Source organism: Danio aesculapii, chromosome 4, assembly GCF_903798145.1.
Source record: "Danio aesculapii chromosome 4, fDanAes4.1, whole genome shotgun sequence".
In the NCBI taxonomy this organism is placed as follows: domain Eukaryota; kingdom Metazoa; phylum Chordata; class Actinopteri; order Cypriniformes; family Danionidae; genus Danio; species Danio aesculapii.
Window position 1 is genome coordinate 12,259,282 of NC_079438.1, and position 26,942 is coordinate 12,286,223.

At 39.7% G+C, this 26,942-nt stretch overlaps 1 protein-coding gene across 1 annotated transcript; it reads right to left on the bottom strand.

The window, feature by feature from the left end:
• Window positions 1–6,679: 6,679 nt before the first annotated feature.
• Window positions 6,680–21,042, bottom strand: LOC130222106 (gastrula zinc finger protein XlCGF57.1-like). The gene is made up of 3 exons (XM_056454738.1): window positions 20,946–21,042; window positions 19,926–20,091; window positions 6,680–9,133 (listed from the first exon to the last, which is right to left on the bottom strand). Exons 2-3 carry the CDS (start codon window positions 19,978–19,980, stop codon window positions 7,920–7,922), a joined length of 1,269 nt encoding a protein of 422 aa, XP_056310713.1. The 5' UTR covers window positions 19,981–20,091; window positions 20,946–21,042; the 3' UTR covers window positions 6,680–7,919.
• Between the last annotated feature and the right edge of the window lie 5,900 nt (window positions 21,043–26,942).

A 26,942-nucleotide genomic window follows, 5' to 3' on the forward strand; every position in this document is an offset into this window, starting at 1 on the left:
ATAAACTAGCTTTTACTTTGGTTGCTAATTAATTGTGTTGACCACACTATTTGCATAGCAAGAAAAGCCAAAATAAACATAAAATTAAGTGAGATAAGAATAATTAACATTTCAAAGTAACCCTTTCCTAGTTGAATATCATCTTCATTGTCAAAATTGAATAAAATATGTAAATGAAACCACTGAATCTTCAGCAATCAATGACAATTTAACAGGTCTAAATACACCAGTCATTATGAGAACGTTTGATCCATGGCAGAACTTGAAATCACACAGACATCAACAATTAGATTTTGAATCTCAATAATGGTGACAAACAAAAAAAATCAAATAAAAAACAACCCAAAACAAAACAATCTGAAATATTACACCCCAAAAACAAAATAAAATAAAGGCAAAGAAAGAAATGTTAAGAGCATAAAGCTGCATAATTTATTCATGCTGCAATGCATGCTGGGAGTTTTGTACTATGCTGATACCCAGCATGCATTGCAGAATGACTGAATTATGCAGCTTTTTTTTTTAAGCAACCATGGTCGAGGTTCATATCCTGATTCTTGATGTCTGTGTGTCTTAAATGAGCTTTCAAGGTTTTCTGCATAAAACTCTAAACATTAATTCCTTCATAATTATTTGTTGACCCTTCTGGAAGCTGTATTACTGTCCCAAATAACATCGCATAAATTAATTTGAATTTTTTTTTGTGACTTATGAAATCAACTCTGCACTAAGTACCTTAACGTTTTCATCACTTTTCTTGCTATAGCTGACAAGTTACAGAAACACAGTTATATCAGTAAGAGAAAAGGTTCAAGAGCTCAACTAATGCAGCCTCTGATCTCCATGATGGTGAGGTCAAATCAAACATTTTCAATAAAAATATAAACCTCTGTTAATTATCAAATATTCTTGCAGATATGAGAGAATTGAAGTCAAACTGTATTCAGTGAAGCTGCTAATGCTGTTATTTAATGGAGTTATTTAATCCTCTGTTAATTCAGTTGGTTTGGTGTGAGGCTGTGTCTGTAGTTTTATTTCTGGTTGTGTCCATCAATGATTGTGCATGTTAACAGCAGGTGTTCATCAATTCACTTATTTGTGGTCATTCACTCTGTCTAGTGGACTAAACTAATTGACTAATTTAGGGACTAGTGAATGAGGGTGTATGGTGAGATTTCAGACACTCTGATTAGTTTCTCGAAAACAAAGGTTAGATCTGTTACAGTTAATTTCGTATGTTGTACTGAAATGAGCTGTTAATCATTTAACAGGTTTTCACTGTAGATTTTACAGACATTTCTTACAGACTATATCTGTTATCAACAGTAATGCACTTTATATTCACGTCCTTTCTTTATATACTAGCTTGCAAGTGCTGCAACAGGGAGGCAGTGACTGAGGCAGCAGAAGAGCTATCGATGATGAGAGCTCTGTGTTATGTTTGAGTCTTAAAGTGCATTTTTACAATTGTTTTGCCACAAATTTCAGAACTCTGCATCAATTTTCAAAACTCTAGACACAAAATTCAAAACTATTGCCAAAATTGTAAGTTTTTGCAAAACACAGGTCAAAGATACTTTGTTCATTGAACTAAGATCACCTTTTCAATATAATACAATTAAACATCAAATTGATCATCAAACATCAAACTCAAACATTACATTTGAAATAAATACGTATTCATTTACTTAACATGATGTTATTATCAACTGATACAAGCACTCAAAATGACAAATAACTGTTGCATTACTCTTGCATGAAAACTGATGTACATTATTACATGTTTAGATGATGAAAGTTTCAGGATAGATCAAATGACATCATTACCATAGAGGATGACCCAACTGAAGTCCAGTTGGGTCATCCTCTGTAGTAATGATGTCATTTTCTATAGATTTCATCTTTATTAATCCTTATTCCATATTTATGGTTTCTTTGTTCCATCTAGCACTTTTACAGACAATGTTTACATATTTGACACTACTGTACTGTAATGTATGGAAGATGGATCCCTCGCTCCAACTATGCGTCATCTGGCAACTTATTAGAATGGGAAAATTTCCACAAACAGCCTAAGTTCCCTTATCAGAGGTAGACCAGAGAAAAACTGTGTTTGTCCTACGTAATTAATAACAAAAGAAAAAAATAGAGTGGGAGAGTTTAGCTGCGGTTAACACAGTGGGGTCTGAACATCGCACTGTGAGTGAATTAAAAAAGAAATGGTATGATATAAAGGTGCAGGTTAAGAGGAGAACAGCGGCGCACCGTCAAAGTGTGCACCGAACAGGCGGAGGAACAGGGGATGCTGAACTAACACCCTTTGAGGACAGAGTTGCCTCAATTGTGGGCGACACTTTACTGTCTGGAGTAGTATCTGTGTCTGTGGGAGACAGAGATGTATTAGAGGAACACTTTGTTAGTGCGATATAGCAGCACCCCTTCCCTCTTATCAAGGCAATGCCACTAGCATTTCAGCTGCCCAATCACCTGCTCTACAACCGAGTGACCTAAATATGTATACTATGACCGAGTGCCTACCACACCTTGGAGCCTCATCCCAACCATGCCGTTTGTGAGGATGAATTATTCATGGGTTGACCAAGGTCACCTTGCTACAATATTTGTTAGGCGCATTTGAGCAGCACATATTATTTGTAAATTTATTGAATGGAAATGTTTGCGATTCACGTTTGCAAATTCATCTCAAGATGGTGCCTTTATAGCAATGTGCGTGCAGTTGATCGCTCCGATTACATTGGGAAAACCGGCAATCGCTGCAAATTGAACTTTAATGTTTGGCTGGTCAACTGCATGGTATGGAAACCTTATTTACCTGCTAGACATGCGGATGATCCCGTCCCATACAGCTGGCATTGCACTGCTCAAAGATACTTTGTAGTGTGCAATTTAAAATAATTGCCTCTAGGAGTCGCCTATGGAAATAATATAAACACACACAAGAAATGCACGTACTCAAGACATGAAGTTGGCGTGGACCAACGCACACTCATGTTAATTTCATTGTTAGTTAATCCTAATGTGAGCATGAAATCTGGCGTACGCATAGTTTTTTTGTGTGCAAGCAGCATTGATACATGAGGCCCCTGATCTTCAATGAGAGCCCATGTAAATCCTCTCTTTTATCTCTCTGCATTGGTTACCGCGCGAGGCTCGTATCAAGTTTAAATCACTGGCACTGCACCCGCTTACCTCCACCTACTGGTGAAGGTCTACATACCCTCCTGGAGCCTCCAACCTGAGAGCGAGCGCAGGCTATAAATCATTTTCCAAAACCTTTTCATTGATTGTTCCATGCTGGGGGAATGTCTTCCCATTCCCAACTAAATGTAAATGTAAGATTCTCAAATGTAATGATTCTGTCTTAGTCTCAAAAATAAAAAAAACAAATAACATTAATCCATGCACAGCACTATTCATTTACACAATCCAATTCATGAATTCCGAAGACAATTTGTTAATTAACAAAAACTGGATTTGTGAATTTAAGAGTTGTGTGCTACTTCAAAAAAATTCCAGAGATTAAGGAAATCACTAAATTTGTCCCTTTGGGGCAGTGGCTTTCTTTGAATACTACATGCGTTTATTGCAACCAAGTTAATTAATTGTTTTTTTTAACCCTTATAGCAGATGAATCCTTCTGGGTGTGTCTGAAGTGTATGATGTCTGGTACTAAACAAAAGCTAGTGATATTTGCAATACATTGGTGTAAATGAAGAACTAGTATCAGAAACAGTATTTGTCTTGTAACATTTGATGTAAGATAGTAACGAACTTACAAGATATTTTACCACATGAAATTACCAAGCAGTCTGTTAATGACTTACCCCGAGCATAATGGTATGGGGCGTGGGCCTGCCCTCCATGGCAACTGCTCATTGGCAGACAGTGCCATTGTCATGGACCAAACCAGATCACTTAAAAACCTACTGCAACAGTAAAACTTTACTTTTTGGATTTGGTTGCTCATACTCGCTGCTGCTCTCTGCCCCCTCTCGGAGACTGCACTGCCAAGTAATTGGGTCGCAAAGAACTTTCCATGCAACCTTTAAAAGTTTAAGAACCGCCGAAACCACAAAAAACTTCTGCAAACCAACTCTCAGCAGAGTCTGTCACCCTGGTAACCCAGGACAACTTCCACTCAAGCAAGTGAATCTCAAGGATGTCACCGAAGCTCAGTAACTGAGTGTATTAAACATGTTAAAGACTGGATGACCAACAATTATCTTCTCTTAAACTAAGACAAAACAGAATTATTACTTATTGGGCCTAAATCCTGTACACAGCAGATCTCACAACTCGACCTACAATTAGAGGGATACAAAGTTCGCGTTAGCTCTACTATAAAAGATCTGGGTGTCATATTAGACAGCAATTTAACTTTTAAAAATCATATATCCCATGTCACTAAAACTGCTTTCTTTCATCTGAGAAATATCGCTAAGTTACGAAGTATGTTATCCATCTCAGATGCAGAAAAGCTAGTCCATGCTTTTATGACTTCTAGGCTGGACTACTGTAATGCACTGTTTGCTGGCTGCCCAGCATCCTCTATTAACAAACTTCAATTAGTACAAAATGCAGCTGCCAGAGTTCTTACCAGGTCTAGACAATTTGATCACATCACCCCAATTTTATCCTCCTTACACTGGCTGCCTGTTAAGTTTCGTATTGAATTTAAAAATATTGCTTCTTACATATAAAGCTTTAAATAATCTAGCTCCTGTTTATCTAACCAATCTTCTGTCTCGCTACAATCCAACTCGCTCTTTAAGATCTCAAAACTTAGGGCTTCTGGTAGTACCCAGAATAGCTAAGTCAAGTAAAGGAGGTCGAGCCTTCTCATTTATAGCTCCTAAACTCTGGAATAGCCTTCCTGATAACATCCGAGGCTCAGACACACTCTCCCAATTCAAAACTAGATTAAAGACCTATCTGTTCAGTAAAGCATACACGTAGTGCACCACTTAGGGGGCTTCCACACAGGTTCTGCATCTTGTTTATATACACTATGAACAGCAGCTACGCTAATTATTTTCTTTATTCTCCATTTCCACCTGGGGATACTCTTCCCGAGGCCCTCAGACTATGCAGAGTCACTAATTCGATCCAAGACCACTTCACTTCCGCCATTTAGTGAAGTTTTTTTTCCCTCTCCGCTGTTGCCACTGGCTTGCATGGTTCACGATCTGTAGAGCTGCGCATCGTTGGATTTGCTCTTCAGTGTTTGGACTCTCAGTAGTGATTATTAAACCACACTGAACTGAGCTAAACTGAACTGAACTTAAACACTACAAACTGAACTACACTGTTCCAATTTACTATGACCTTTTATGTGAAGCTGCTTTGACACAATCTACATTGTATAAGCACTATACAAATAAAGGTGAATTGAATTGAATCACCAACCAATCAGGAACACAGTCTTTCGTCGAGGCCAGTCGGTAAAGGAAACTTAAGGTCTCTTGCTGATCTGGTGCAAATTGATCTTAAGCAGTTAAAGATAAGCCAAATCTCTGCTTTTGTGGTTTCTTAGGTGTGATTCTAATATCTAGTAATAAGAGCTCAAATTAATTTGGGATGGTTGTCAACTCATTTTGTACAAGCACCAGAATTGAGAACCACTGCTGTGAGGTACTCAAAATAACAAACTATCATACTCAAAATGAATTGCCTTCCTAAAGTTACTTCTCTACTTCAGTATATCCCTGTAAATATTTCTTTACAATATTTAATACAGTTTGATAAAACAGTTAGATAATTTAGTCAATTAATTTCTCTGGAACAATAAGCACCCTTGGTTGCATAGGAGTACATTGCAACAGCCAGTTGATAAAAAAAGGGTTGGGGCTTCCTGAGCATTTATTTAATTATTACGCCTTCACTCTAAGACATCTCTCGCACTGGGCCATCCCTCCTGAGAGAGCTCCATCTTGATTTATGGTTGAACAAGCCATCCTACTTCCCCTTCCACCACTACAATAGTTATCCATCCATCCATTTATTCATTTTATTTTGTAAATGTGTTATTTTTGAGGCTGATCTCAAAAATATAATTTTACTGACAGAATTTTAGGTGCAGGCTAGGACTGTCTATGCCATTTGCAGATATTGTTGTCCTTTTGGCTTCATAGTACATGGATCTTCAGCATGCAGTGGGATGGTTTGCTGCTGAGTGTGGCATGGCAGGGAAAGAAAGTCTGAAACCATGGTGCATGACTGGAAAAAGGTGGCCATCTCAAGTTTGGAGGAGAGTAATTACCCCAAATGGAGTACAAATATGAGATTTAAAGATGGATCAGTGCAGCAGCAGCAGTAGTAGCAGTGCAGTTGATGTGATTGTCTGTTGTGGTGAAGGAGTAGAGACTAAAGGTAATGTTCTCAATTTACCACTCAATCTAGATTCCTACTCTCACCTATGGCTGAAAGGACAAGATCTCAGATACAACCGGAAACATTTTACAAAGTGTTATGACCCGCTTGTTTGAGTCGCAACATAAAATAGAGATGAGCTAACAAAATAGCCTGAATGCAAATTATTTATTATAAAATGTAACTCATAGAACAATCAATCAAAGCAACCAACAAATGTCTAGGGACAATAATGAAGATAAAGGACTCAGGATATAATCACAACAACACTTAAACTACATGATACTAGTAATGCAAAACAAAACCATAAGGTTAAAGAGTCAATGAGATGGCAGGTCTTGACATGAGGACTCCCGAGTAGCCACAGCGTCCTGGGGTAGCTAGCACAACAACTTTTATATACCCATTGATGAGTAATGCAGGCATCCAATCAGGATTTACCACATACTCCAATCTGGAGTCTTGGGATCATCACAGTGTATTAATATTGTAAAACTTAATACCTGTCGCTCTGCCTAAATTATAAAATATTCATCCAGTTTATGTTCTAATAAACGTAGTAAACTAGAAAGAATCTTTAACCTAAAAGTAAAGAAACTTTACTAATAAAAGATGCAGCACAGGACAATTGAATGGGCTTTCTAAACTTTAGGCCCTGGTATACTGCAAACTAACCGTCCTGGAGCTCCACCTTCTTTGATGTGTGGTGTCTTCCCAGTGATTTGTTTCTTATTCAGGGAGCTTGACAGAGAACATGATCCAAAACAACACTAGCTATATGAATACACTGGAGAGTGGAGTACAAATGTATCCGCACCTGTACAATCACTTGCAAAGAGATTTTAAGCCACAGAGGTGCTGTTTGACAGATGTTTATAAAACGGTTCTTCTCTCAGCCGCCATCATTGTGTTTACGGTAAATGTGAGGAGCGCAACACATTTACAACCCCACCTACTGCAGTGTAAGACTGCTGGAAAACAGTATACCGTCACTCAGCCTTTTCAAACATTATTCAGACATGTTGCAGTGTGAACACTTGTACGGTCTCTCCAGTGTGAATCGTCTGGTGCAGTTTCAATTTTGGAGCTGTAAGAAAAGTCTTCTCATACTCAAAGCACATATACTCTTTCACACCATTGTGGATCTTCATGTGTTCATTAAGGTTTACTGATCGGTTGAAACTCTTCCCACACTGAGTGCATGTGAATGGTCCAGTGAGGGTCTTCATGTGTTTATTAGAGTCTGATGAGTTGCTGAAACTCATCCCATGCCAAAGCTGCGGTCACACTAGAGTTTGAGCATGCAAAATTCTGTTGTAAGGCACTGCGAAAATGGGAGGTCATGTTTTAATCTACGATTGGTCTCACACAGTCCAATGACGCGATTTCGCAGGTCAGAGTTCACCAAGCTTGAACTTTGCAACGCAGTGAACTGCAAAACTTGACGCACAAACTTTGTTTCCGGTTTGACGTAATTACGTCCACATGAATGGAAGTCTATAGGGAGAAAAGTCCAGTGTGACCGCGGCTTAAGTGCAATTAAATGGTTTCTCTCCAGTGTGGATCCTCATGTGTCGTTTAAGGTGTGATGAGGATTTAACACTCTTCCCACACTGGGTGCATGTGAATGGTTTCTCTCCAGTGTGGATCCTCATGTGTTGATTAAGGGATGATGATTGGCTGAAACTCTTCCCACACTGAGTGCATGTGAATGGTTTCTCTCCAGTGTGGATCCTCATGTGTAGATTAAGGTGTGATGATTGGCTGAAACTCTTCCCACACTGGGTGCATGTGAATGGTTTCTCTCCACTGTGGATCCTCATGTGTTGATTAATGTGTGATGAGCAGTTAAAACTCTTCCCACACTGAGTGCATGTGAATGGTTTGTCTCCAGTGTGAATCATCATGTGTAGATTAAAGGATGATGATTGGCTGAAACTCTTCCCACACTGAGTGCATGTGAATGGTTTCTCTCCAGTGTGGATCCTCGTGTGTCGATTAATGTGTGATGAGCAGTTAAAACTCTTCCCACACTGAGTGCATGTGAATGGTTTCTCTCCAGTGTGGATCCTCATGTGTTGATTAAGGGATGATGATTGGCTGAAACTCTTCCTACACTGAGTGCAAGTGAATGGTTTCTCTCCGGTGTGGATCCTCATGTGTTGATTAAGATGTGATGAGGATTTAACACTTTTCCCACACTGGGTGCAAGTGAATGGTTTCTCTCCAGTGTGGATCCTCATGTGTTGATTAAGGGATGATGATTGGCAGAAACTCTTCCCACACTGAGTGCATGTGAATGGTTTCTCCCCAGTGTGGATCATCATGTGTAGATTAAGGTTTGATGATTGGCTGAAACTCTTCCTACACTGAGTGCATGTGAATGGTTTCTCTCCAGTGTGGACCCTCATGTGTTGATTAAGGGATGATGAATGGCTGAAACTCTTCCCACACTGGGTGCATGTGAATGGTTTCTCTCCAGTGTGGATCCTCATGTGTAGATTAAGGTTTGATGATTGGTTGAAACTCTTCCCACACTGAGTGCATGTAAATGGTTTCTCTCCAGTGTGTATCCTCATGTGAATGTTAAGATCGCCTTTTCTTCCAAAACTCTTTCCACACTGAGTGCAGGTGCAATAATTCTTTTCTCTTCTTTTCAAAATGCCATCAGTCTGTAAAAGAGTTTTTTCTTCAATTTTAACATGTTCCTCCTCTTTACTCCCTTCATTCTCTTCAATTAGGTCTGGAAAAAAAAAACAAAAAAAAACATTGGTTTTCATTAAGTTTTAAAAACTCTCGTCAAAAGCTGAAAAAAAAGACAACGGAAACATTGGCTACACATTGTAATTTTGATACACATTAAATGTAAAATAAACCAGATTATATTTTGTTTGGTCCATAAAGGCTGATTTATACTTCTGCGTCAAGTGCACGCATGCGCTACAGCACAGCCTACGTGTGAACGCATAGCCCTTGGAGTGGCATTGCTGACGTGCAGCTCTCAAAAAAAATGTAACTACACGTCGCAACGATGCGTAGCGCAAGCTCTGTGATTGGTCGGCTTGAAAGCGGTGACGAGTGTGGGCGGGACTGAGAGTCTGTTGGAGCGTTTACAAGTGTCGACTGTTTACAAGGAGCTCTAGATGGAGACTGTTGCTGTTGTTTACCTTATGGTTAAAGTTGTTGCATGTCCGCCGGTTTCTGCCTCAAAATGAGCAAGTTTGAACCACTTATACATTAAGGAATTGTTCAGAAAAAACAAAACACCAGCAAAGAAACTCAATACAGAGGAACATAAACACCTCAGTCGATTAAAACTGTGTCAATCCAGTTTTCAGAGTTTCTTACATAATTGATCATAAAAGTCATTTTGGTCATATGGATAAGACACAGATTTGAAAAGCTGTAAATGCCCTATTTTTATTCATATATATTAATAATTACAACAAAATGTTTTTCTATAATTTGTAAAGCAGACAGGGAACGTCCTGGTTATGTACGTAACCAACATTCCCTTAATTGACGTGTGTCTGTATAAACAGACTTTGGAAGTGCTTTAGACGACCAATCACTTCTGAAGATAAGAAAACATGCCCATGAAATGCCAATTGAATTGGCGGAGCTTAGCTCCACAGCAGAAACGGATGAGCCAATTAGGGCCATATCAGTCAGCTGCAGGAGCCAGCTCATCAGAATTTGCCTGCTGAAGAGCCCATCGCTCAGCTCCCAGCTGGAGACTCAGGTGCTGTGGCAGTGGAGACGCGTCTCCGTTCCCTACTCGGAGAACGTGGGTTACGTACGTAACCAGGACGTTCCCCTTCATAAGGGAACTTCTACGTGTGTCTGTATAAACAGACTTTGGGAAAGCGCCACAGCAGCTAAGCCCGTCGTGCTTCTGATGTGTAGTTTGCCAAGCCAAAGCGTGAGCGCACTGACATCACCAAGAGTGCAACCTTCCAACGTCCCCTAGGCCCAACATATTACCATTACATGGGAATAAAAGTTTTAAATCAGGGGTCGTAAGTGTGCTTTTACCTAGCTAATATAGACTAGGAATTTTGGAAATAGGATAGTACGTTTGGAAAGCATGCCAGTCCCCGAAGGGGGAGGACGCAGCGGAGACCACCTGCTACCCTAGAAGGGGAGACCTGATGGTAAGGAGACATCTCTAATGAGGGGGAGGGCTACATATGATAAGCTAGTTAGCGGTTTAGGGAAGACACGGGACCGCCTAATAAGGGGGAACACACCATGGAAATAATGCATGTGGCATCACCAAATGGGGATGCACATAGCTGGCATCGATCCTCAATATGCGTGTAGACCAAATGGGCATACCAACCGCACACTGAGCCATGCACTCGACTCCTCCGCTGAGTCGATGCTGGGGGCCTCGGAGGAGTTCTCTAGGGTTCGCCTGGGAAGGGGAACTTACTAGAAAAGTAGGAAAAGCGCATGCATCTCTGGGTTAGGGAGCCTGGCAAAGCAGGCGTTTGTGACACTGAGCTTAATTATCCCCCAATAACCGGGAGAAAACTGGCTCCACTCGAAGGTTAAAGGACCTCGCGAATGTGTTAGGTGTCGCCCAACCCGCAGCTCTGCAGATATCTGTGAGAGAGGCGCCGCGTGCTAACGCCCATGAGGAAGCGACACCTCTAGTAGAGTGCGCTCTCACGTTAGGGGGGCGCGGCACGCCCTGGCACTGATGAGCGAGGGCAATGGCACCAACTAACCAGTGGGCCAACCTCGGTTTTGATACGGCACTTCCCTTCTGCCAACCACCGTAACAGATAAAGAGCTGTTCACATGATCTTACATTTTGCGTTCGTTCCACGTAAAGGCGCAAAGCGCAAATGGAACAAAGCAGTGAGTGGGCTTGGGCCTGCCTCCTCCGCAGGCAGTGCTTGTAGGTTCACTACCTGATCTCTAAATGGGGTGGTAGGAACCTTGGGCACATAGCCAGTTCGGGTCTCAGGACAACGTGAGAGTAACCTGGCCCGAATTCAAGGCACAATTCGCTGACCAAAAATGCCTCCAGATCCCCAACTCTCTTGAATGACGCCAATGCAATCAGCAGAGCTGTCTTTAATGACAGAGTTTTAAGTGATACAGAATCGAGTGGCTCAAACAGATCTCTTTGCAGACCCACCAGGACTATAAAGAGATCCCAAGAGGGCATGAGAGGGGGCATGGATTTAATTGCCGCGCGCCTCTGAGGAATCGGATGATTAGATCATGCTTACCGAGCGTGTTGCCATCCACCGCGTCATGAGCGGAGATCGCAGCCACGTAAACCTTCAGCGTGGAGGGTGACAGCCTATGCTCCAGCTTGTCCTGAAGGAAGGATAACACAATACTAATCTGGCAAGTTCGGGGGTCTTCTCTGCGAGAAGCGCACTACTCAGAGAATAGACTAACCTGAGTGATGGTGTTAAGTACTGTGGGCGGTAATTCACTTAAGTCCTCCATGCTCCGTCTATGGACCACACGTGGAGGTTCCAGAGATCTGGGCGTGGGTGCCAGATGGTGCCCCGTCCCTGAGAGAGGAGGTCCTCCTTTAGGGGAATACGCCAAGGAGGGCCCGCTGCGAGGAGTGTGAGTTTTTTGCGCCCCCAGAGGGGCGCAAAAAACAAGACCTGCTCCTCGTCCTCCCTGACTTTGCACAAAGTTTGTGCAATTAGGCTCACTAGAGGAAACACATATTTGCGCGTGCCCGATGGCCAGCTGTGAGCCAGTGCATCCGTGCCGAGGGGGGCCTCGGTGAGGGAATAAAACAGCTGGCAATGTGCGATCTCAGTGGAAGCAAACAGATTGATCTGGGCTTCCCCGAAGCGCGCCCATATCAGCTGGACCGAATCGGGGTGGAGTCTCCACTCTCCTTGGGACACTAGCTGCCGTGAGAGCGCATCAGCTGCACGATTGAGCTCGCCCGGAATGTGAATGACACGCAGTGATTTCAGTCGCGTATGACTCCAAAGGAGCAGACGGCGAGCGAGCTGAGACATGAGGCGAGAGCGTATACCCCCCCATACGGTTCATATAAGCCACTGTCGCCATGCTGTGCGTCCTGACCAGCAAGTGTTTTTGCTCCAGCACCAGAAAAAAGCGGCGGAGAGCCAGATATACTGCCAACAGCTCCAGACAGTTGATATGCCAATGCAGGTGGGGTCCGGACCACGAACCCGCGGCTGCATGCTCGTTTCACACGGCGAAGCCAACGCTGAAGTGGTCTCATATGAAGCAAGCCGAGCGGCATGACCGCGGATGCCATCTGCCCCAGGAGCCTCTGAAAACATTTCAGTGGGACCACTTTCTTCCTGTGGAGCTCGTTTACACAGGAATGCATTAGCCTGGCGCGCTCCTCGGAGAGGCGCGCAACCATAGCAATCGAATCCAGCTCGAGGTAAGGGATCCTCTGCACAAGGCAAAGTTTGCTCTTCTCTCGGTTGACCTGAAATCCAGTTGAGTGTGCGGATGCCCGCAAGCCGCAGTGGCGCTAGAGCACCCTCCGCGAGCTTGGACTTTGGGGAGGGGAGGACTTTGTCTTTCGAATGCAACCAGAGAAAGGGGCGGTGGCGTGGAAGAATAGAGACATGAAAATATGCGTCCTTCAGGTCTATGGCTGCAGACCAATCCTGTGGACGGACGCTCTGAAGAAAGCGTTTCTGCGTAAGCATTCTGAAAGTCATTTAGTGTAAGATACAGGATTGGTCTTAACCCCCCACTTTTTTTAGGCACGATGAAATACGGGCTGTAAAACCCGGACTCCATCTCGGCTGGAGGGACCTGCTCGATTGCATCCTTCGCCAGGAAGACAGCAATCTCCTCTCGCAAGACAGGGGTGCTCTCGGGGATAACCCTCGTGAAAAGGACACCCGTGAACTCGGGAGGGCGAATAGCGAACTGAATCGCATAGCCGAGTCTGACCGTCCGTATGAGCCACCGCAACGCGTTGGGCAGCGCTAACCAGGCTGGCAGATTGCGCACTAATGGCACCATCAGAGCGATCGCTGACGTGCCAGCGGAGGGGCAGCTCGGGATGGGAGTGCTCATCCCGGGAAGCGATGCGTCCCGAGGAAGAGCTGAAAATAAGAGAATTTCTCTTACCCCCCTCCCTGGATCCCGCGGTGAGGCCAGAGTGAGAGAAAGGAGTCTGTTCTGCTGCACTCTGAGAGCCTGAGGCGAAGGGTCCTGGTGCTGCGAGCTGGAAGGCGGAGCGTCCCAGACTGGCAGTACTCGGGTTTGCGCATCCGGAGAGAGAGGAAACTGCTCTTTTAAAAATTTGGTTGCCGCCAGCCCGGGGGCCGGCAGTGATGAGTTTAGAGTCGTTGTGGACTGACGTAATAATCCTCAGCCCCCCCACCTAGGAAAGAGCAGGTCCCCTCTTCTCCAAATGGCCCGTCCCAGGGACGCTTCGCGGTCCGTTTACCGGACTTAGCAGCGCCCTGTGGCGGGGGCGTAACCTGCACGATTTGGAAGGGATTTTTGGGCGAATCTCTCTGAGTGGAGCAGCTCTGCGGACAGAGATTGTCCGGGATAGCACGCTGGCCGCTCCATCATCGAGGGAGTTGAGAGTGGGAGCGCACAAGGACTGGGCAGAAAAAGGTTCCCTCCATGCCTGCGTGAGCTCTCTGTGTACCTCCAGGGAAGAAGAGAACGGGGGGTCTAAAAGGTTTCGCCTTCTTCGCCCCCCATGTAGCACCTGTCTAAGCGGTCCGGCCGTGGTTCTGGGGGACAAGCCATCTCCAGTCCCACGGCCGAAGCAGCCCAGGATAACACGGCTAACATGTCCGATTCCAGATCCGAAACCACACTGACAACCCCGGAGGGTGGCAGGGGGTCCGGATCTTTATCGAAGCATGTCATCCGCCCTCCAATGCAGCGATGTACATCACGTCCCCGGTGTCATCTAATGAAAGCGCGGCCAACCCGGAAGATGGACCAGCGCTCGAACTGACCGTGACATTTATTTATTTATTGTCAAAACGCAATGCAAAAGCGCCTGTTCGGCAATATTTCGGATTCAAACCAAATGCAAAAAGAGAACCTGAAAACTTTAATGAGGCAATCTGCAAACTTTGCCTGACAAAGGTGGCAGCATCTGGAGGAAACACAACTAATTTATACACGCACCTTTAACGCACCTACTTAATGTTTAACTATGGGTGGGTCGCGGGTAGATCAGATTAATAGCCATGAATACGTAATGCATACACTTATTTTAAAAATCACGCAACCATCACCTCAAAAGGTTTAATAATAAATCATATTTTTTATTCAAATTAGTTATTTAGCAATGCTGCGCGTTAATAAGCCAACTGCAGAGAAGCAACCATCGTGGCAACCGCAGTGATCACTTTTTCCAAAGTTCAGCTGTTCTTTTTTGCACTTGATTATTATGCGTTTAATGTGTAAAAAAATCAATAATGAATAGGCCGACAAGAGTGTATCCTGTGTGTGTGCATATTTTATCACTGAAGCCGCGCTCTTCAAAAACCGAAAGTTGCTTCGTCTGTCTGGCAATATTTCGGCTTTTAATCAAATGAAAAGTTAATTTAGATGAGCCAATATTTTAAAAATGCAGTAAAGTAACTGTGGTGTTGGGCCACATATCGAATCTGAGGTCTGATCTCATCTCTGTCGCGCTGCTGTCTTTCAGACATTGATACAGACGTCACACAAGTCAAGTCGCAAAACTGAGGCTGGTACCAGCAGACAGAACAGTTGAAGCCTTTGCGAAATCTGTCAAAATACAGCACTGAAATTAACAGGCATAAATGTCTTTGAGCCAAAAAGTCTATCTGTAGGATATCTGTAAAAGTGCAATCAGAGCCCATGTTATGTAGAAGTTGCATAGCCTAATAATTATATTAATTCTAATAAAATATAAACCAAAATAAACAATTCATTGCATTTTTCATTTGATAAAAAAAATATGGAAACAAAAAAACAAAACAAAAGGTGGCTAGTTTGTATTAATGTGTTTTAATATTAATTTAAAAAATGCTTGGCCTATTTAAGCGTAACGGCTAAACATTTCGGTGCACTTCACTGACACATTTCTAAAACAGTTCGCGGAGAGAAAAGAGAGAAAGCCTACACTCTTTATTATCTTTATATTGCAAAAGCACACACGTTTATTTTCATTGTGAGTGTACACAATAAAAACTAGACACTTAACAGAAGCGATTGATGTATTGATCTTATCTGTACGATCAAAACTGACAGTGTAATTTAAGTTCATTTTAGCATTAGGTTTAGAAGATTTGTCAAAACGCATATACGCGGTCTTCGACCCCTGGGTGTTAAACACCTATATGTATGACGCAGTTAATAGCCCCTTTCACACAGTAATACCTGTAAATATCTGGAAAATTTCCAGAATGACTTTACCGGTATATTCAAAAAAGCGCCGTTCACACAGGCAAGGACATTACGGAATTTTTCCGGAAAAGACAATTCACACATCCATTCCAAAATACCGGTAAATTCTGACATCATTAACCAAAAATGACCTCTAAACGGCTGGGCTTGTATTTGTAAACATTTGACTACATTACAAACTCTGTGGATGGATCAGTATTGTGAACAACTTCGATAAAAACATATAGAGAAAGTTATTAGTTGTCATTAAAAAGGAACATGTAAACGTTATCCGGCTAACATCTAGCAGCTAAATGTGTCTGGAAAAATATTCAAAGGCTTTTATTTTCCTAAACCGCGCGGACGTGATTGCGTCTGACTGTTCTGATTGGCTAAAGTCGACTTCTCACGTCAGCACGTTCTAGACGTGCATGCGCTCTTTCCGGCAATCTTCCTTCTGCATTCACACAGCGCAGCATTCCGGCAAATTACCGGTAATGTTACAACTTCTCTTTCCGGAAAATAGCCAGAACGAATTTACCGGTATTTTCAAAAAGAACCTGTTCACACATACAGACCTTTCCGGAAAAATTACCGGCAATTTTCCGGAAAGGTCTGTATGTGTGAAAGGGGCAATTATGTAAGAGTCTAATTGTTGTTGTTCTGAGATTGTATATAGAGCGGTCTACAAACTTTTTGCGAGTGTTAAAGCTGGCCTCTGCTGATGAAACTACAAACTTTCTTTTAATTGAATCTCTGACTCCTACTCTTCTTCATCTCTTAGACTGGTAATTTTTGGGTTAAAACTGTTGGTCCCCCTACGAAGTGTATTTATGCACGTACACTATAATCTGCTGTTTTACTCCACTGAACTCCATGTAAAAGACAGAAGCTTTTTTGAAAAGGCCTATCTAAAGGGTTAATGTAGCCTGATGATCAACAGTAAAAATGACATATTTTACCTCTTCCCAACAGGGAAAACACCAACAATCGGTGTTGCCAACTTAGCAATTTTGTTGTTAGATTTAGCAACTTTTCATACTACCCTAAAAACTTTTTTTTTTTTCAAAAAGCACCAAGCAACAAATTTAGCAATTTTTAACATTCATCTGGCTACTTTTAGCAATTTTTAAAAAGTGACTAAAAAGAGCAGTGTCTGCAGGCTTCACTCAGTAGAGTAAATTGCTCAGATTGTTTTTCATAACTGTTAATTTACTAATATAATACATTATATAAGCAATACATTCCAATAGTGCTATGATTGTTGTCACTTTCTCAAACGTGTTAATTTCACAAGTTAAAAAGAGTAAGTAACACAAGCTGTGGTTGTTAAAAAGAAAGTAACAATTCTTATCAAAAAGTGTTTGTATTACTTTTACAAATAGTCAACTATATTTTTCATACAAATCTAAATGGACATATTTCAAATAAAGTTTTTGCTGACGTGGCCAGTGAATTTGAGAAAACATACATTTTTTTGTATACTACATAAAGATGTAGTTTTGAGTTGCAATTATGCTGTGATGTCATCACGCAAAGTAATATGTTAATAAGAACCTATTTACTGTGCATCTGCATGTAATGTTTTAATTTAATATAATACATGGTAGGGCTGCTCGATCATGGGAAAAATCGTAATCACGATTATTCTAAACGATTATCAGTTCAAGTCAAAATTATTGGCCCTCATGTGAATTTATATTTATTTATATATATATATATATATATATATATATATATATATATATATATATATATATATATATATATATATATATCCCAAATGATGTTTAACAGAGGAATTTTTCAGTATTTCCTATAATATTTTTTCTTCGGGAGAAAGGCTTATTTGTTTTATTTTGGCTAGAATGAAAGGAGTTTTTAATATTTTGAGACCCATTTTAAGGTCAATATTATTAGCCCCTTTAAGCAATATATATTTTTGATTGTCTGAGAAGAAACTACTGTTATACAATGACTTGCCTAATTACCTTAATTAAGCCCTTGAATGTCACTTAAAGCTGAATACTAGTATCTTGTTAAGTACATTATATTTTACTAGATATTTTTCATCATAGCAAAGATAAAAGAAATCAGTTATTAGAAAAGAGTTATTAAATCTGTTGTTTAAAAATAGGTTGAAAATAAATCTTTGCATTAAACAAAAATTCTAAGAAAATATAAAGGGCCGCTAATAATTCAGGAGGGCTAATAATTCTGACTTTAACTGTATATATGCACAGTTATTTTCCTTCCTGTAAATAAGGAAAGGAAAATAAATATAATAGAATAAAAATATGAAACAAACTGTGCTTTAAGCATCTTCACTGTAAGAAAAAAAAACTTCAGCTACAAAAGTCCTTCAGTCAAGAGCAGTGAGGGATTTTCTCCATTTGTTGTTTGATTCATAATAAAAACAGTGCGCTGTCACTTTAAGAATAGAGCGGCTCTGACATGGTTTCACTTTCACATGTATTTTGATTCTCAACATGTTTGTTTATTACACAAATGAGGGTTAATATGAATAATCACTAAACACCACGCTCTGACACAAATGTGCATGTATATGACCATTAAAGCTCTCGCATTAAGATGACGTTAGATGTGTGTGCTCTACTTGTCTTCGAGGCTGAGCGCGCACGCACGCACACACACACACACACACAGAAGCATCCGGTCTCATTCGTGCTTTTAAACATGAATGATTTGAATGTTCATCAATGAATGATGCGCATCCCGTGCCGCAAATGTTACATTACAGTACATGCTTTCAGTAATGTTCACGTGGAACTGAGCTTTGCAGAGCAACAAATGTGTAGAACTGGAGAGGGGGCGGTATATGATGCAATAATCGTTTATCTCGATTAATGCTTTTTCATAATCGTTAGAAGCCAAAATCGAAATCGCATTTTCGATTAATTGCACAGAGCTAATACATGGCACCACAGAGACTAGAGACATATCCGGCTTACGCTTGTCAGATGCTACATGATGACGTCACTGATATGCAAATTAATGCGTGACATCATCTGGCAACAACTAGCTACTTTTCATTGGAAATAGTTGGCAACACTGGGCGGCACCATTAATCGTATTATTATCACGATAACGATATTTGTGGCCCACGATCAATAATTAATATAGTCACGATTTTACAGTATAAACACCAAGCCATATTTTAATAAGTGGATTGTACTGCAACTATAGTCTATATTGTACTGAGTCTATATTGCAACTTCATTAACCACTTTAAAAGCCATCACAAAGTGGCTGTCATGAGTGGATTAATGAGCTCAGGAGAATTCTGCTGTTGTTAGTTACACCGAGGGAAGCACATGCCAACCTAACATGCCATTCTTTTATTTCGATATTCGTGAAGTATTTGAACCAAACGCAGATGCTTTGTCATGTTGGTCGCAATACTGTTTTATAAATTATTAGTTTACTATAATAATTACACTTAGCTTTGACATCGTTCTTCACCACATGTAGCCACTCTTTTGAGCACATCTTGCAGTCCATCTCTAAACAAATGTTTAGATTATTATTGAAGTAGTATTAGTATCTATTCCCAGTCCAGTTTTATTACAGGTTGTGTTTTTTTATAGTTTGGACTAAATTACCCTTAAAATCCTGCTCATTTAAGGCATAATTTTTCAGCAAATTATTGTTATAATAAAATCAATGAGACAGCCTACCCAGTATAAAATAACAGTAGCAGACCTAACTTTATAGCTACAGCTCGGCAGAGTCAGCACGGGTATAAAAACAGGTGGTTTTATTCCTGATGAGAATATTTATTGTTGTCAGACTTTACTTTCACATAAATACACCTGAATGAATCACTCAAAAATCACAGTGTGTGTGTGTGTAAACTCGCTATTAGAAAGGAGAGACAGAAAGCACTTTCTGCTGTGGGGCTGCCTCTGATAAAAAATAAAAAAAACTCTTAAAGAAAAGAGGTAGAGAAAGCCCAGCTGATATTGCTTTATTGATCCTGTGGGAAAGCAATAATGAACCGGTTTAAATATTTCTGCATAATGTGTTAAAAAACTACGTTTTGACAAAACTTAAACCAAAACGTTTCATGGCTTTGCAACAACCATTCAGGGCTGAAGCCCCAGAAACCCAATAACCCCCTGGGCCGCCCCTGATCAGGAATAAACACCAACCTATTTGTTGTTCAGAGTCTTCATGTTTAATTTTGCAGGGTTCTGGATTACTCATGTTCTCGCTGTCCTTCAATAAACTCTTCACTGGAGCCTGATGGGAATGTTCCAGGGTTTACAGCTGAACTGGAGGAGGAGGAGGAGCTTCACTGGTGGAGGAGGAGCTTCACTGGAGGAGACAATAATTCTAATTACATGCTGTTTGCATATATTTATATTTTAATGTTATATCAGCAGCACTGGCTATATTCATGGCAACACTTGTATTAAATATTCAATATATAATTGACAATCATAACTCTTTCTGAAACATCATTAATTGTTTCTTTTAAAACACACAAACTACAACAACACTGATAAAGTCTTATAAGCTCTTTCAGTCTGATCAATGATAAAAATTCCTCCAGAAAACACATTTTTAAACATTTGCCTTAAAATATTTCCTGAATAAAAACATTCTCTAATATCACTTAAAATATACATTCTATTAAAATATGTTTTAACATCAAAAAATTCTCACACAATTTACACATAGGTTTTTCTCCCCTGTTCAATAAATGTGTGCAAGTCTTGAGTGGCTGATTCTACATCATAAAGGTAAAGTTGGCTTTAAATTGAGATATTCAGATATTCTCCCTAATAATATAGTTTCATAAAGGTAATATTTGCAAACTCTAAATAGAGAAATCATATTACTAATAACTATCAAAGTACAACATTGCACACAGTCAAATAAACAGTGTTAATGTTGTTTTCAAGTCACACTTGCATGCTAATTTCGATAGAATATTCAAAGTAACATAGTAAACAATATAGAGACTTCTAAATGAACGTAAATATAAAATGAATATAAAACCGACTTTACCTCTATGCGAGTAAGGCATTACAGAAGTGTTTACAGCGTAGCATCGAGCTAAAAACAAGAGTATATTAGCATTGAGCACATATGTTAAAGCAGTTCGACCCGAAAGATAATTGCAGCAAATCTGCAAACGCTACAAAGGTCAGATATAATACACTTACTTTGAATATACGCACAACATCCGTAACGTAAGTGAAATTAAAGGAATTAAACAAACAGCAAAGCTCTGCACTCTTCTTCACTCTCTGCCTGACAGACTGAGCGACAAGGGCGGGATTTTTGTCTGCACGCTGATCCGCGAAAGCTGATTGGCTGCATGTAGGCGCTCGGCAAAAGCTGATTGGCTGCCTGTTTCTCAATCAGTCTCTTGACAACAGAGGGAAACATTTGTGGACAGAAGATTAATTTGTCTTCCCTTCAGAGGAATATAACATTGTTTCTGTGCAATGCCTGATTGTACAATACCTTCAGTCAAGCCTGGCCCTAAAAAATAAATATACATTATTTTATATTTGACTGCGCAAATCTTCTCAGTACATGTCAAACAAAGATATTCGCTCAATTAATAATAGATCTCAGATTCCTTTACCTGTTTTCGTGAGTATATATATTTAAGTGACAGAATGGTGGAGTTTTACATTAATTCCTCTTATATAATAAAGTTGGTGAAGTCTCTACTCATAACTGCTCTCCACTAAATCACAAACATGCTCAATCCTATATTCTTTTCCTAAATGCTCTTTTTGTATTCAGTCTGAAGAAATATAAAGTCATTTGCTTTGGGAGTGTACTTAATATCAAGTGTTTTACGTTGACTTTTCCAGTTCTCCTAAAAATGCTTTTATCCAGGATACAATGCCTTTGTATCCTGTAAAATTGTATTTTTAGTTACACTTTGAAACTAGAGCATTCTTACTATAAATGTATTAATTAGATTTTTCTTTCTACATTTGGCATCCAGAGAATTTGATATGTATGTGAACTCTAATAATTATTGCATAGAAGACTCTTGCTTGACGAGTCTGATAAACTTACATAATGTGCTGTCATTTAAGTTTTGTATCATAACTTTCTAATTCATAATGTATCTTCTGTGAAAAAAGTGTTATTTCTTTGCATAATTAAAAATATATAAGTATACCCAGATAGCAATATTAATTACAGCTCAAAGACTCCAACATGTTTGCGTTTCAGGTGCTGGATCATTGCTGTGGTGCTCCCATCATCACGTTTGCATATTTGGCCGTTAACACACTTTTATTTGTTTTGTTTTTTTTGTGTGAAATGCTCCCACACATGACTAGGGCCGCACAGATTTCTCTGCCTTTGTAAGGATGGCTATATCTCTCCATTATATTAAACCCTGCAAACTGTTATGGAACTTCACATAAGACAAGAACACGAGAATGGTCAGGTACTAAAACAATAAACTTTTTAATCTGGGAAGATCAGCTAGGAAACCAGTTGTTCAGGTTGTCTTGATCATGCATTCTGAACCCCCCTCTTTGCCCTGGACTTTACCTTTTTCACCAGAGCGGCTCACTCACATTCCACACAGAATGTCTTAAGTTGTTAATATGGTGTATCTTCTGGCTCTATATTCATGTTTGGTGTAATTTTAATTGTCTCTGTGTGATTGGTAAAGTGGTCTTAATTTCACTTTGATAAGATCTTTGCCGGATGCTCCCTCCAGAGGAAATGGTTTTCCCATCAACTCATGACCAGGCAAGGTTCTTGGTGAAGCTTTTACTGTCTTTAATTTATGTTTAATAATCAAACGTCTCCGTGTTGCGCGACACAATTTAATTACGAAATTCGTTGTCAACGCTTTAGTTAACGATTTTTAAACGATTCGTTGTTGCAGCCCTAATTTGTTTCTCATTTTATTGTTAAAAAGGCCCAAAATGACAGTTTTTTTCAGTACACATACTTTTATTTACAACAGTAAAAAATTAATTCTGTGAAGTCATATGAACATTTTCACTTATGTAGGTTTACATTATGTTGTACAATATGTTCATGTGCTTAAAAGGATAGTTCACACACAAAAAAAATTTAATTCTGTCATCTTTTACTCATCCTTCACTTGTTCCAAACCTGTTTGAGTTTTATCCTTCTGTTGAACACAAACAAAGGTATTTTGAAAAAAGCTAGAAACCTGTAACCATTGACTTCCATGGTATTTGGTTTTCCTACTATGGAAATCAATGGTTACATGTTTTCCAAATATCTTCTTTTATGTTCAACAGACAAAAGAACCACTAAAACTTGAGGGTGAGTAAATTTTCATTTTTGGCTGAACTATCACTTCCAGATGTTAAAACAAGCTTTCGGGTTCTCAGGGGTATTAACAACATATTTTGTAAGTTTTAAGCATTTAAAACTGGGGTCAATATTAATAGCTCTTGTTTGAGTAGAGGGCGAAAGGAGTTTCCTTCGAAGGGTAGCAGGGTGCACTCTTATGGATAGTGTGAGGAGCTCTGACACCCGGGAGGAGCTCGGAGTAGAGCTGCTGCTCCTCCACATCGAGAGAAGTCAGCTGAGGTGGCTCGGGCATCTGTTTCGGATGCCTCCTGGATGCCCACCTAGGGAGGTGTTCCAGGCATGTCCCACCGGAAGGAGGCCTCGGGGAAGAGCCAGGACACGCTGGAGGGACTATGTCTCTCGGCTGGCCTGGGAACGCCTCGGGATCCCCCCGGAGGAGCTGGAGGAAGTGTCTGGGGAGAGGGAAGTCTGGGGTTCTCTCCTAAGATTGCTGCCCCCGCGACCCGGCCCCAGAAAAGCGGCAGAAAATGAATGAATGAATGTTTGAGTAGATGTTCTTATGAGAAAAGTAGGCAAACTGATTTTAAGTTGTATTGCACAGTATTTGCATTGGTTTGTTGTATTTTCAAAGGAAATTTGAATAAGCCAGCTTTACTTGTGAAGCTCTTTCCACACTGAGCACATGGAAACGGCTTCTCTCCGGTGTGAGTTCTCATGTGGTTATTGAGTGTGCTTTTACCTGTGAAACTTTTACCACACTCTGTGCATCTGTAAGGTTTCTCTCCAGTGTGAATCCTCATGTGGGTGTCAAGGTTTTGTTTTTGAGGAAAACTTTTACCACACGTTATGCAAGTGAACATTCTCTCTCCAGTGTGTGTTCTCATGTGGACTTCAAGGGTGCTCTATTTTGCTTAAAACTCTTTCCACACTGATGGCAGGAGTAAGGCTTCTCTCCAGTGTGAATTATTTTGTGCACTGCAAGGTTTCCTGCATGACAGAAGCTTTTTCCAAACTGTTGGCATGTGTCAGCTTCCGGGGTTAAAATCATTTTTGGGACGTGATCAAAATCGATGTTGTCCAAATTGCTCCACACCCATTGTGATGCATTTTTTAGACTTAAATCGAAAGAGGGGGGCTTCATGGCCCTTTAATGCCACGTTTGCTGTAAACTGGAGTGAAGAGGAGATGGCAAGATGACATACTTTGCTAATTGTTTTCATTCATTTGTACTTTTGTCTTTGTTTTTTGCCTTTGTGCATGTTCTGAGGCTAAGCTGAAGACCTACTTGGTGACATTTTATATACGCGACAAGATGCAGAAATGCCATCAAAAAAGGTGACCTGCTGTTTGTCCAATGAGGGACAGTGACAACGTAAATATACAAATAATGTTAACCCTAGGTTTGCCAATGTGAACCATCTGTTAATGAACACCCAGGATTATTTTTTAATCCCAGGTGTAGCCTGAGCAGTGTGGAACGTGATTACAGATAACCCAGGATTTTGTTTATCCAGTGTTAGAATGACCCAGGGTTAAACATTTCAAGTGTAAACAGCCCTAAGAATACTCAGCATCAGCTCTCAGGATAACCAGAGCACAATGACAAACAGAGACAATTGTCAATCATGTCATAGTGACCTGATCTCATATGCTTTTGTTTTAGAACTTCAGTTGCCTATTGAAGAAATGACCAGGAATAATAAATGGCAGAAAACAGTCACACTACTTGCTCTACAAACATGTGTGTTTATGACTATACATACAAAGAAAAATAGTAAAATTAGGAAATATGGCTTTGCAACATCAAGCAGCATTAGGTATGGGCAGTATAAGATTCTGACGTATGATAACCTTGGATAAAAATATCACGGTTTCACAGCACTGTGATTACTGCTCTAAAATATATTCTTTTTAAATGTCTGGGAAAAAAAACAAACACTTTTCCCCTTCGAACACAATATATTTTCTTTTGAGAAACTTTGAAAATATTTTGGAGCAGTAAACATGTCAGGCTAAATCATTCAAATGAATCATTGACTTCTGCTGTCCTCAGTTGTTTCATAAACACAGATTTCTTTACAATTTAAAACGCCATATTTGGAGATCTTTTCTGCTGGAGATACTGTTGTCCTAAAAAACTTCAAGCAAAACATAAAAAAAAAAACTTACATATACCGTCGGAACGGACATATACAGCAGAACATTTTGGCAGTTTTAAAACCTTGACTTTTCCAAACCGTGGTATACCTTGAAAACTGTTATCGTCCCATGCCTAAGCAGCATAACACTGTTTTTAGGATCTAAAAACTCATTCTTTAAAAAAAGTCTCAAGCAAATAGATTCCAATGTCGGCACCTGCTGGTACGTGAAGAATATGGTCAATATTCTGATGAACTTTACACTCAAATGTTTGCATATCATCATGCTGTAATTCATTTCTTAAGCAGCAAAAATCATTTTTAGACTTTTGTTTGCTTAATGATTGAAATTAAAACACTATGTACCCCTACAGACAAACTAGACATTACAAAGCAGTTTTATGATCACAATTATTTGATATAACTGTTTTTTTTTTTTTGTTTTTTTGCTTAACTGCAATTAAGTTTGCATGGTCATTGTATTATGATGGTTTAATATTTACAGAATGTCCTTATTTCTGAAAGATAACAGTATTTTTTTTTTATCTGAATGAATAACTTTATTATAATTATTTAAATGTATGAGAGTGTGTTAATAGTTATAGCTTATAATAAACAAGTAATTGCTAAAATTATTTAATCTCTATAATTGCCATTAAATCACAATTATTTATTTGACAATTAATCACCTAAATTTCATAAGCATGACAGCCCTACTTGCAATATAATACCCTACTTGTTTGTAGATAAAGCACTCTAATAACTTTCTATGCTCAAATGTTCTTATTGTACTTTCACAGGAAACTGAAGATGGAACACCCGGCAGCATCACCAGTGATCCAGAACATTGCTGTTGTACTGGAGGAGGTTGTTGTTTTGGAAGACATTCCAGATACTGTGCTGTGGCATACCTCTTTGGCCTTCTTTCTGCACTCAACTTTTCCTATCCCAAAGAACTCCGGTACACTTTTGACACAATTCAGAATGTTTTCATGGAGCTTGGGACTGGATGTACACAACATGTGCTTTCTCTTAAAAACAAGATGTTAAACTAATACTGTAAAGAGTGTTGTGTCAATGGTCTGATGTTACAAAGACCTAATGTACAATTTGAGTACTAAATCTGATCCATGAGAGCCACTGTTTAGGCCCTGTGTTTAGTTAAATAGGTAACACTTTATAATAACTACACACTATGAGTCATTTGTTTAGCATTAGCAAATAGTTAGATCATTATTTGGTAAGTATTAATTCTATTAGACATTAGTAAGCACTTTATAAATACAGCTACAAATGCTCTATTCTTTAATTGTATTTTCATACTTTGTTAATGATTCATTTTTTCATTACATAAGGATTGTATTATTTACAAACCAGTTATTTAAGAATAGTTCGTGTATTTTTTTCAGATCATTCAGAATGTGTAAGTACATTATTAATAAACTATTTAAATAACATTCATATATCTTATTCAGGCATATACTAATAATTAATTGATATGTTAATAAATGCTTTATTAAGTCAACTTCATCCAGTTTTGTGACCTAAAGTGAGGACTACTTATGCTTTATAAATCCCTTATAAATGACAAGTAATGGCTCTGTTATATTCTGAACAAAAAAAAAGAAAATAAACTACTTTATTCATTTCTATTTATTTCAAGATACACAAATGAAACTATCAAATGAAAAAATAAATCATTGCAACCTTATCTAAAATAAAGTTACTGTACAGTTTAAACTTTGCCAAATAACT